We start from the raw sequence: 12372 nt of genomic DNA on the forward strand, positions 1-12372 counted from the left end.
AGTATATATCTGAAGCAGTATTAAGGAGTTTGTATTTTCTTTATTATTTTGCTGAGCATATAGTAATGCTTTTGGAATGTTCCTGAGTTTGGATTTGTTTTTTCTTTTCCCTCCCTCCCTCCCTCCCTCCCTCCCTCCCTCCCTCCCTCCCTCCCTCCTCCTCCTCTTCTTCTTCCTCCTCCTCCTCCTCCTTTTCTTTCTCTCTCTCTCTCTCTCTCTCTCTCTCTCTCTCTCTCTCTCTCTCTCTCTTTCTCTCTCTCTCTCTCTCTCTCTCTCTCTCTCTCTCTTGTTTTTTTGAGACAGGGTTTCTCTGTGTATCCCTGGCAGTCCTGGAACTCACTCTGTAGACCAGTCTGGCCTCGAACTCAGAAATCCACCTGCCTCCACCTCCCAAGTGCTGGGATTACAGGCATGAGCCACCACAGCCCGGCTGGATTTGTTTTTCTAATTTAGTTAAAGCTGTACTTTTTGTAGAAATCTACAGACTGATGGATTCAGTTCAGCACATCAGTTGGCACATAATTTGCTTGATCCATTCATTACTGTATCGGATGGTATTTGTATCCGTAAACTGGTTTACTCTTTATTTATAAACAGCCAAAGACTGAATCAGCTCATCTCTCAGTAGATTTTGGCCTTTAGCATTTATTGTCTGGTTCAGCTGTTACAGTGACAGGTGTGAAGTCCAGTTCTCTGACTCTACCATTTTGTTCTAGATTTCTTATTTGCATTCTGTTGCTAGCAGTCTCTCTCTTTCCATTTATTTATTGCTGATACTGCTGATACTTATTTAACATTTCTTAAATAGATATTTAGGAGTTTTAAAAGTATTGCTATCAATTGGTCCTTTGAGGGTGTGTAAATAATTTTCTAATACAAAAAAAGATTCTTAGTATTCCTTGTGTCTTCATGCAGACATCTCCTGATAAAGTGGATTATGAATATAGTGAACTCCTTTTATATCAGAATCAAGTTCTTCGGGAAGCAGGTCTTTATAGAGAAGCCTTGGAACATCTTTGTACCTATGAAAAGCAAATTTGTGATAAACTTGCTGTTGAAGAAACCAAAGGTATTTAAAAATATATAGCATTATAACTTAATTAAAGACAGTGGCAGGCTGAAAATTCATAGTTGCTGCTGACAGTCAACACATAAAATTCAGCTTACTGTAGATGCGAAAATGTGTATTATTCATAAACATTTTGAATAATTTGTGATGTGGGAAAATATTTGTTAACCGATGGAGATTGTCAATTGAAGAGAAAAGGCAACAAAAATCATAAAATGATTTAGGTAAAGCATTTTTTTTTTTTTGATTTTTCATTTTTACTTTAAATTTTTAAAGTAAAATTTTTAAAGAAAAATTAAATTTTTCATTGTTTACTTTAAAGGGGTCTGTGTTGTGTCCTCTTGACTGGTCTCAAACTTTGGGCCCAGTGGTCCATATTTTCTAGCTGGGAGTAAATAAGACTACAAGTTTAGGCTAACTACCAGTGTAACCATCCCCTCTGTAAATTACCTTTGTATTGAAAATACAGGGCTAGGGGTGTAGCTCATTGTATAATACTAGCCTACCATGTGTGAGGCCTTGAGTTCCAATTCTAAGTACTGCACACACCCCCCCCCCAATCACGCCAGGATTCTATTAAAATTTTATAAAACAAGATTTACTATCTTAGAGATAACTTGTTAGAAAAAATTACAATGTAAATGCTGCACGTCAGATTTTATCAGTACTGTATATTTATAAATTAGTCCTTACTAAAATACAGAGCTGTATGTAGTGATGCCCTCCTACAGTCCTGCACTGAAGGGTCTACATCAGGGTCAGGAGTTTGAGATCAGTCTGGATTCTAGAATAATAAGATCCTGTGTTTAATGAAAACAAACAAACAAACAGAAAACAAAGCTCAAAACAACAACAAAATCAAACCAAAAGATCTTTTTATGGTTTATCTGCATTTCTTTGAGAAAATAGAAAAGACCATAAATTCTTGGTGGAAAGGAAGAAGATTTGTATTCTTTTGTGTTTTAAGTAAATGTCTCTTAATGCTGCCATTTATTCCTAGGCTGAGAGGAAAAAAAAAAAACTTAATTCTTATTCATTTATTAGTTGATTATTTAGTTAAGCCCACTTTTTTTATGTTATTATAGATTAGCCTTTTCCAGCCTGTTCTGTTGATGTTCTGGCCTGGCTTATGAAGACTGGGTATCTCTTCTATGTAGGGCTCTTTCACTGTTTTACAGAGGTTACTCTTGTTAGAAGAGCAAGTAAAATGTCTGTTAAATGTACCTTGGTTGAGAACCCAATGTCATGTTAGAATTCAAAGTCTTAATTTTTACCACATTCTGAAATACCCTTGACAATATTGCTTAATTCTAAAGATTTAATTGCTTATCACATGTGAAATACTTAGAAGTCACAAGCACATAAGTCTTTAGTAAATAATCATTTTTCGTTACTTGATACAAGCACAGGTTGTAAGACTCGAGTAATTTTTGAAAATAAAACTAGCCAGATGGTGGTGGTGCATGCAGGGGGATCTCAGGTTTCAAGGCCACTCTGGTCTACAGAGTGAATTCCAGGACAGCCATAACTACACAGAGAACTCTGTCTTATAAAAAAAATAAGACCTTTGGCAAATGGAAACTAATTAAGAATATGGAAATTTTAAGTATTGTTTCAAGCTTTTTGTGACTTTGGAAATTATAAATTTGTAATGAAATCACAGTTTCTGCCAGTTCATCTGCATTACTTTCTTCCATGAGAAAGTGCTGGCAAATATGTTTGGAGAGTCCAGGCCTTGAAACTGATAGAATAGACAAAGAATCTTAAGTTTGAGAGTCATTTTAAGAGTTGAAATTGATGCCGTCAAGTGGTGAAGCTCGACTTTAATCTCAGCACTTGGGAGGCAGAGGCAGGCGGATTTCTGAGTTCGGGGTCAGCCTGGTCTACAGAGTGAGTTCCAGGACAGCCAGGGCTACACAGAGAAACCCTGTCTCAAAAAAAAAAAAAAAAAAAAAAAAAACCCAAAGAGTTGAAATTGATAATATCAATCAGGTATATGATTGATTATGCAGTCAGGGAAAGGCAAGCAGAATTGAAGGTACATAGAAAAGGAACTTTCTTTTTTGAAAAAGATTATTTTAATTTTATGTGCATTTGGTTGTATGTATTTCTGAAGGGGTTGGGTCCTCTACAGCTGCAGAGTTACAGACAGTGGTGAGCTGCCATGTGTGTGCTCTTAACATCTGAGCCATCTCTTCAGCCACTAGAATTGCAATTAAGGTTGCATTAGGGAGGCAAGAAGAAAACAAGTTTACTCTTAAAGTAGTTTGTTTATTTGGTTTTTGGAAGAGATTAGAAAGTAAAGACTAGATGCATACATGTGCATGTGAACACATGTGTGAGCATATGTATATACATGTACATATTAAGATGTGGACCCCTCCAGTGTCATTTCTCCTCAGTCACCATCTGCCTTTTTTTTCCCCCTTCTTGAGACTGGGGCTTGCTGATTAGGCTAAGGTGAGCCCCAGGTATTTACTTACAACTAGATAGATGGTTTTGAATGTGGCCAAATTGTGGGCTGCTCTGGTGGAATTATTTTATAGTTGATTTCAAGTGATAATAAGGTTAAGATATTTAGTGGTTCATTAAATTAGATGCTAATGTTCATATGATAGCACAAATAAGGAGCAGGTGATGGTTTGGTAACAGTGTGTTCAGTGAATGTGGGAACTTTGCCTGGAGTTGGGCAGATTCCTGAATAAATTGAGACTTTGAAGTTGATAGCTTTTAAAATTAATGTTAACTTGAATAAAGGAGAAAATAAAATAGCACAATAGGGAAGTTGGGAACTCAAGAGACCACCAGCCACTGTCAAACATTTACTCAGAAGGAGACTTTGAAAGATGATTTTTGAGGGAAAATTCTCCTCAGATGTTTTAATCACCATCTTTTGTTAAATAGGGGAACTTCTGTTGCATTTGTGTCGTTTGGAAGATGCTGCTGATGTTTATAGAGGATTACAAGAGAGGAATCCTGAAAATTGGGCCTATTACAAAGGCTTAGAAAAAGCACTGAAGCCAGGTAGTGTTGTTTAATACTTACTGTTTTCTCTTTTTCTTTTTTTTTTTTTTTTTTAAGATTTATTTATCATGTACAGTTTTCTGCCTGCATATATGCCTGCATATCAGAAGAAGGCACCAGATCTCATTATAGTTGGTTATGAGCCACCATGTGGTTGCTGGGAATTGAACTCAGGACCTCTGGAGGCACAGTCAGTGCTCTTAACCTCTGAGCCATCTCTCCAGCCCAATACTTACTGTTTTCAACCTTTTCTTAATGAGTATTGTATTAACTCCTTGTAAAGTACAGCTAGAAAAGTAGTAGTTAAGGATATATAGAATCTAGAGCCAGGCATGCCTTTAATTAGCACCTGGGAGGTGAGTTCTAGGCTAGCCAGTGATACTTAGTGAGACTTGTGTCTCAAGAAAACCAACCAACCAAAGAAACAGGAATTGGTTCCTAGTCTAGCATGCCATGACCTCTATACTTGTAAGGATGAAATAGGAGAATCTTGAGTTTGAAGCCACCTGGGTTACATAGTAGGTTCAAGACCAGATTTTATATACTGATACCCAGAAATAACAAAACAGCAATACCAATAGATCCAAAATCTAAATGTAAAACTTTACTTCTTAATTATATAGAGGATTGAGTCTAATCCGCAATCTACTTTTACAAGATGAAATTGCAAATGATGAGTAAGCTGGCTCAGTGAGTAAAGGTACTTAGCACCAAGCCTAATGACCTGAGCTTAATACCTAGACCCTCGTGGTGGAAGAAGAGACTTGACTCCTGACCCCTGGACCTGAAGAAGTTTACAGTGGAATGCAAATGCATGTGTGTGTACCCCCCCCCCCCATACATACATCATACTATACTCAAATAATTGTAATAAGTTCACATTTTTATGTTATGTTTGCCTGCATGTATGTATGTATGTATGTATGTATGTATGTATGTATTACCACTTTTAACATGTCTGATACCCATGGACAGAGAAGGCATCAAGTAGCCTTGGACTGGGATTACAGATGACTGTGATCTGTGCTCAAGCCTAAGTTTTCTGGAAGAGCATTTACTGATCTTAACCATGGAGCCATTCTCCAGCCCCATAATTTTTTTTTTTTACTTGAAACAAAAAAAAAAAGAAAAAATGCCAGTCATAGTGATACACACTTTTAATCCCAGTATTTGAGAAGCAGATGCAGACAGATCTCTGTGAGTTTGAGAACATGGTGGTCTACATAGCAAGTTATAGGCCAGCAAGGGTGACATAATTAGACCCTGTCAAAAAATAAAAATAAAAAAAAGAAATGATTAGAAATAACTTCTTTCTTGAAAAAGGTCTTACTATGTTGCCCTGGCTAGCCTCAAATTCAGAGGTTCACCTGCCCTTGCATTCAGAGTACTGATTTTAAAGGTATATACTGCCATACCCAGCCAGAAATAACTTCTGAAAACAAAACAATACAAAATAATAAATACATAGTAGCTTTGCTATAATGGACCTGCCTGTCTCTCTGAGGGAAGAAACAAGCAGAACCTCTGGTCAGCTCTGGCTGTGGCAGGGCAGCTCCTACAGCTATATGAGTGTGGTATGCTAAACACCAAGCATCGTTTTGTTAGACAGACAGCATGTTAATACTTTCATCTTTTAAGTCTTTCTCATAAATGGGGCCAAAAAGCAAGAGTATCACCAGCACTGTATAAAAAAGCTGTACAAAAAGCACTGTATCACCAGCAGCTTTGCATAACCTACATTCATTAAAGTAGAAGCTGACACACAGGGAAGAAAGCAGGTGAAATTAAAAAGAACAAAGAGGAAGAAAGGTATAGAAACATCTAAATTGGAAGCTGGGAAGACTAAACGTGTATTGTTGGGTACAAGTAATTGAGAATTAGTTGTTTCAAATACTAAACATAAAAGCTGGGTGTGGTTTTAATCCTAGCACTGGAGAGGCAGATCAGATGGTTCTCTGAGTTTGAGGTCAGCCTAGTATACAAAGTGAGTACCAGGGCTACACAGAGAAACCTTGAGACAGGTGGGCACAAACAAAAAAATCCACCAAAAACATCAACAACAAAAAACATTAGAAAACTTCACCCTCACAGTCTGGTGTGATTCAGTTCCTGTTAAGGCTGGTATAGCGTGCCATTCTTGATATCCTTGATACATACAAAAGCAACTTTGCTGTTGATTACTTTGTGACAGAGTCTTTCAAAGGAACACCATCCCATCCATCATTCTGTGTTAGATAATGGAGGAATCTAGGATAGGGAATTATAGCCATGAAACAAGTTAGTTATGAGAAAATATTAGTTAGAAATCTGAGAAATGAAAAACCTGCTTACTACTGAGTAATAAACTCCTAGAAAATGAAAAAAGTAAAAATCTTTTAATTGGTACATTATTTTTAAAAATATTGAATATTTGTGTGTGTGTGTGTGTGTGTGTGTGTGTGTGTATGTATGTATGTGTGTTGCCTTTGGATCCCATGAACTCCCTCCAAACCGAGTTACAGGCAGCTGTGAGTTACCTGAAGTAGGCAACACACTGTCTCTTTATTTCTGAAATAAAGAATCTAACATCAATTAGGACAGAGACCACATTAGACAAAGGGAAATTAGAGAGATGGAAGATTAAACTGAGGAATGCCTTTTTGCTGAGAGTAAAAGAAAACAAATTATGGAGACATTGAAATAAGGACACATCCAGAGGTTTTAAATAAACCAGAGAGTTAAAGTGGAGAAGATTAGAACAGAAACAGTGTACAGTAACTCAGGTTTTTACCATGGAGTCTCCAGGTTTTTGACAGTCTACCTAACTTAGAATAGGCTAAAGAAAATCATTTACTTTGTATGGCTAATGGGTATTTAAAATAATGAAGATAGTTGGAAATACTTTTAGGTGATTGCTGATATATTTAATTGGTAAGCTTACACATAATTTTCTTATACAATTTACCCTTTCACTTTTTTGTTTGTTTGAGACAGAGTCTCCCTGTGTAGCTCTGGTTGGCTTGAAATTTGTTTTGTAGACCATGCTGGCCTCAAACTCACAGAGATCCCCCCTGCTTCTGACATATCAAAGGTGTGTGCCATTGCACCCATCCAGTTGTACTTCTAATTTAGAAAAACTTGTAATTGCTAGAAATCTATGTAATTCATAATGACATATAAACAGTTTTTTTCCTCCTCTCTCCCCCTGCCCCCCAGCTAATATGTTAGAACGGCTAAAAATATATGAGGAGGCCTGGACTAAATATCCCAGGGGACTTGTGCCAAGAAGGCTGCCGTTAAACTTTTTATCTGGTAAGTAGAAAAATTGTAAAAGAAAGTGCTATTGTGATTTAAAGATGAATATGTATGTATATGAAGGCTAATGTGTGTGTTAGAGTTTCAACAGAATCTGTCTCTTACAGGAGAGAAGTTTAAGGAGTGTTTGGATAGGTTCCTAAGGATGAATTTCAGCAAGGGTTGTCCACCTGTCTTCAATACCTTGAGATCTTTATACAGAGATAAAGAGAAGGTAAAGTCGATACCCTCTCTACTCAGAGTCTGCCTGGCTGCTGGGCTCACTACTACCAGTTTGTGAACCTGCAGTTAGTCACCTGGCTTACAGTGTGAATGCTTTTGTACCCTTTCCCATTTTAGTCTGGTTGCTCTTTGGTGCTTTAGTGACTTCAGTATTTGCTTTCTATCCTTAACTTCAGCTCACAGCAACTTTTTTCTAATCTCTTTTCATTGTTAGAAGTCAGAATTGATTTTTCTCTCCCTTAAAAGTAAATTTTAACCTTTTAATTGGTCTCCATTTTTATTCAGCAAGAAATATTTTGTCAGAAAAGTCTTTGGTAGCTCAGCAAGTCTTTTTTTCTTTTCTGCTTCATATGTGTGTTTTGCTTCAAGTGCTTTTTAAGAAGGTATTTTAATTTGTATTCATTGCTTCCTTGCAAAAACAATGTCATCAAGATATGTTGGGTTAAAAACGTGAAAGACATTGAAAAGAACTAGGCGGAAGACGTTAAGCATGTATAACACATAATGCACATTTGATTGTCAGATTGTCAGTCTTTTGTTGAAAGCCCAAGATATGGATGGTCTTTATTGATTTCTCCATTGCGTTTTTTTTTTTTTTTTTTTTTTTTTTTTTTGTTACATATAACATATTCTAGTTTTGGAACATTGAGAATTTGATGTTTGTGAAACAGTCATGTATTGTTATAATCTTCTGGTCTTTTCATAGCATCCAACTTAGAGAAAGAGTTTTCTTACTAAGTTTATATACTGTTAGGTTAGATTCTGCATTATGATATTTATTTTATTTCTTTGGATCAAGGACGTTGTTTGGTTTTCCAAGACAGGGTTTCTCTGTGTAGCCCTGGCTGTCCTGGAAGTAACTTTGTAGACCCAGCTGACCTCAAACTCAGACAGAGATCAGGAGATCTGCCTGCCTTTGCCTTCTGAGTGTTAGGGTTAAAGGAACGCACCACTACTGCTGTTCTTTCATTTGTTAATAAATGCAGTATTTCAAAGAGTTTGGAGCTGTCACATTGTATCTTGGGATAAGTGTGTAGCCTGACTTAGGAGAAGAGTACAAGTATACCTGAGTAACCTGGCTGTGCTCACAGTTCACTCATAAGTATACTGCATTAATCTGTGGGCCATTGAAGAGAGTTTCAATAGCAATAATTATCATTGCAGATGAATTAATCAAATTAGTAAATTCTTTTTTAAAAATTTTGTTTCTAGATTTGATGCAGGTATTGCACTGTGTTGTTCAAGCTGGCTAGAATTTCTGAGATCATTTGATTCTCATGCCTTGGAAACTTAGGACTACAGACTATACAGACTAAACTATAGGACTACAGACATTCACCATTGTACTTTGCCTATATTAGGGAATTAATGTATTAAAAGTACTCAATACCTCTGAGGAAGCCAGAAGTGTAGTTAAAATTTAGGAGAAAGTACAACCTGGACAGACAGATATTTTCCTGGACCTTAGGCACCCACTTTGCTGGATTTCAGGGCTAGTGATATTTCTCCTGGATTATGAGAATAGTTCATTTACCAGACACTTAGAAACTGCCCTTTTCACATAGCATTTAATCCTACAGAATCATTTATTTATTCATCTATCTGTCATCTGTCTACCTACCTACCTATCATCTAGCTACCCATCCACTCAACTAATCATCCATCCATCCATCCATCCATCCATCCATCCATCCATCCATCCATCCATGGCTGGGTTTCATTTCTCAAGTTTCAGGCTTGCTACATAGCTGGGGCTGACCTTGTTCAAACGATTCTTGATCCTTCTGCCTTCACGACTTACGTGCTGGCATTACATGCTTGTGCTACCATGCTAGGCCATGGGATTTTATTCTTGATCATAAAGAACAAATGTTAACTATAGATTATGTGTTTTGAGATAAAAATGAATTTAGATGTAAGTTGGCCATAGCATTACCTCTGTCCAACACTCAGCAACTGCTAGTTTAGTTTATACTTTATTTTCTATCAGAGAAAGTAATTTAGCAATGAGGTTTTAGGAGAGTGAGTATTAATGTGTTCCATCATAATTTTTTTTTTTTAATTGTTCTGAGACAGACTTTCTCTGTGTAGCCCTGGATGTTCTGCAACTTGATCTGTATACCAGGCTGCTCTCAAACTCACAAAGATCCACCTGTCTTTATTTACCTCCCTAGTACTGGGATTAAGGGTGTGTACCACCCCACCACCCACCACTTTTAACTGAGAACTTTTAGCTTTTTGTCCTGAGGTTAAAATATTCATAAAGGGTTGGGGATTTTAGCTCAGTGGTCGAGTGCATGAAGGCTCTGGGTTTGTTCCTTAGCTCTGAAAAAAAAATTTATAAAGGGAGGGAAATAATGTTTTGGAATATTTATTTAGTCCTTCATATAAGGAATATATTTTGCACAAGAGCGTAAGTTCCATTTCTATTAAAATGTGCTTGTGTTTGTACTCTAGGTGGCAATTGTAGAAGAACTAGTAGTTGGTTATGAAACATCTCTAAAAAGCTGTCGCCTATTTAACCCCAATGGTAAGTAAATACATTTTATGTCTTTAAAATTTTTAATGGACTATGAAATTATCATTCAGGAGGTTGGTCTTTACTATTTTAGTAGAAAGTATAGTGCATTTAATTTCCTTCTCTATTACCCGTTAATTACACATAATACATGATAATGTTTTACTAAGAATCACATCAATTTCTAGACAGGGTTTCTCTTTGTAGACCAGGCTGACCTCTGCCTCTCAAGGGCTGGGATTAAAAGTGTGTACCACCATGCTTGGATTTCCCTCTGTTCTTAAATCCCAAATTTATATAATAATGTTATTTCATGACTATTTCAACATGTCTAAAGAGAAGTACTTCACTTCAAATATAGTTATACAATCAGTTCAACTTGGTGCCATGGGCATGTAATCCCAGCTACTCAGAGTATTTGAGGTAGGAGAACTGGAAGAAGTTCAAGGCCTCTGGGCAATTTAGTGATATTTTGTCTCAAAATATAGAAAAAGAAAAAGAAAAAGAATGATGCTGATATAGTTCAGTGGTAGAGTATTTTCATAGTGTGTCTTACCAGGCCATGGGGTTCAATCTCAAACATTTTATGCACCCCCCCCCAAAAAAAAGCATGTGCGTGCCTGTGTGTATGTGTATGTATGTGTGTGTGCGCGCACACACAACACCACATACACAAAGCAAAATACTATTATTATGCTTATAAATTAGTACTTTAATGGATTCAAGATTAGCTCAGTCCATAAAGTATTTACTGCTAAGTGTGAGAACCCTCAAGCTTGATTTAAAAAAAAAAAAAAAAAGGAAAGAAAAGAAAGACCAAGGCCTAGTGGCATCTGTTTATGTTCCCAGACTCTATCTTAACAAAACAAGGTAGATCGAAACTGAGAAATGACATACATGTGCACTGGGTTACACATAAACAGGCACATGTATACACAAAAGAAGTCTGTCTTTAATTCTAAATAACCAGTTTACGTTCACACTTTTAGTTGTGTTTGTCTTTTCCTCCCTTCATCCTTCTTTTCTCCTTCCCTTCCTTTTCTTTCTTCCAGATTTATTACTCTGTACTCTAAGATGTTCTTGAACCCATGGTAGTTGTCTTAGTTAGGATTTGTATTGCTGTGATAAATATCGTAATTAGAACCAGGTTGGGGAGGAAAGGGTTTGTTTCAGTTTACAGCTCTCAGGTCACACTTCTTCACCGAGGGAAGTAGGGTAGCAAACTTACCTGAGGGCAGTAACTGAAGCCACAGGCATAGAGGAATGCTGTTGCCAGCCTGTTTCCAGAAGTCTCAGCCTGATTGCTTATGCACCCCAGGACTACCTTCTGGGAGTGGCTGGGAGTGTCAGTACTGACAAGTAAAACTAACTACCTCTGCAGTCTCCTAAGTGCTGGGGTAACAGCATGCCCAGCCCCTATCCCTTTGTTTGAAGATTCAAATAACTCTTTCAGAGTTTGGATGGTGTCTTTTTTTTTTTTCTTTTTTGGTTTTTCGAGACAGGGTTTCTCTGTTTCTCTGTGTAGTCCTGGCTGTCCTGGAACTCACTCTGTAGACCAGTCTGGCCTCCAACTCAGAAATCCTTCTGCCTCTGCCTCCCAAGTGCTGGGATTAAAGGCGTGCGCCACCACTGCCCGGCCCTGGATGGTGTCTTTTATGTCTCTTTTAATTCACGTATCTGTGATTTATTTATTGGAGAATGAATTTTTCTTCGTTTAGGTTTTGCTGAATCTATTGCTTTATATATTATGTTTCTTTCCTTTCAGATTTTTGTAAGTTGATAGATGTAGAAATAGATTGTCTTTTCTGCTTACCATTAGCCACAGCGGCTAATTACTTTTCCCCCTGGAGACAGAGTTTCTTTGTGTAATAGCCTTGACTGTTCTAGATTCACTTTGTAGACCAAGCTGGCCTTGGACTCTCAGTGCTGGAAGGCTAATTATATTTTTAAGAAATAACAAGTCGGTGCTGGAGAGATGGCTCAGTGGTTAAGAGCACTGGCTGCTCTTCCATAGGTCCTGAGTTCAATTCTCAGCAACCACATGGTGGCTCACAACCATCTGTAATGGAACCCAATGCCCTCTTCTGGTGTGTCTGAGGACAGTGATAGTGTACTCATATTAAATAAATAAATAAATCTTAAAAAAAAAAAAAAAAAAGGAAGAAAAAGTCTAGTTCAGTGGCTCTCAGTCCTCCTAATGTTTAACACAGTTCCTCATGCTGTGGAGACTCCCAGCCATACAATT

The 12372-nt window shown here is 37.3% G+C and overlaps 1 protein-coding gene across 1 annotated transcript in view; it reads left to right on the forward strand.

Annotated features, from left to right (window-relative positions):
* Naa15 (N-alpha-acetyltransferase 15, NatA auxiliary subunit) overlaps positions 1-12372 on the forward strand; it is a 66190-nt gene that overhangs the window by 25821 nt on the left and 27997 nt on the right. Inside the window, exons 6-10 of the mRNA XM_034499872.2 lie at positions 916-1069; positions 3974-4093; positions 7289-7384; positions 7495-7601; positions 10067-10139. Coding sequence (XP_034355763.1) covers positions 916-1069; positions 3974-4093; positions 7289-7384; positions 7495-7601; positions 10067-10139 — 550 coding nt within the window. The remainder of the gene's footprint in view (positions 1-915; positions 1070-3973; positions 4094-7288; positions 7385-7494; positions 7602-10066; positions 10140-12372) is intronic.

This window comes from Arvicanthis niloticus, chromosome 4 (assembly GCF_011762505.2).
Source record: "Arvicanthis niloticus isolate mArvNil1 chromosome 4, mArvNil1.pat.X, whole genome shotgun sequence".
In the NCBI taxonomy this organism is placed as follows: Eukaryota; Metazoa; Chordata; class Mammalia; order Rodentia; family Muridae; genus Arvicanthis; species Arvicanthis niloticus.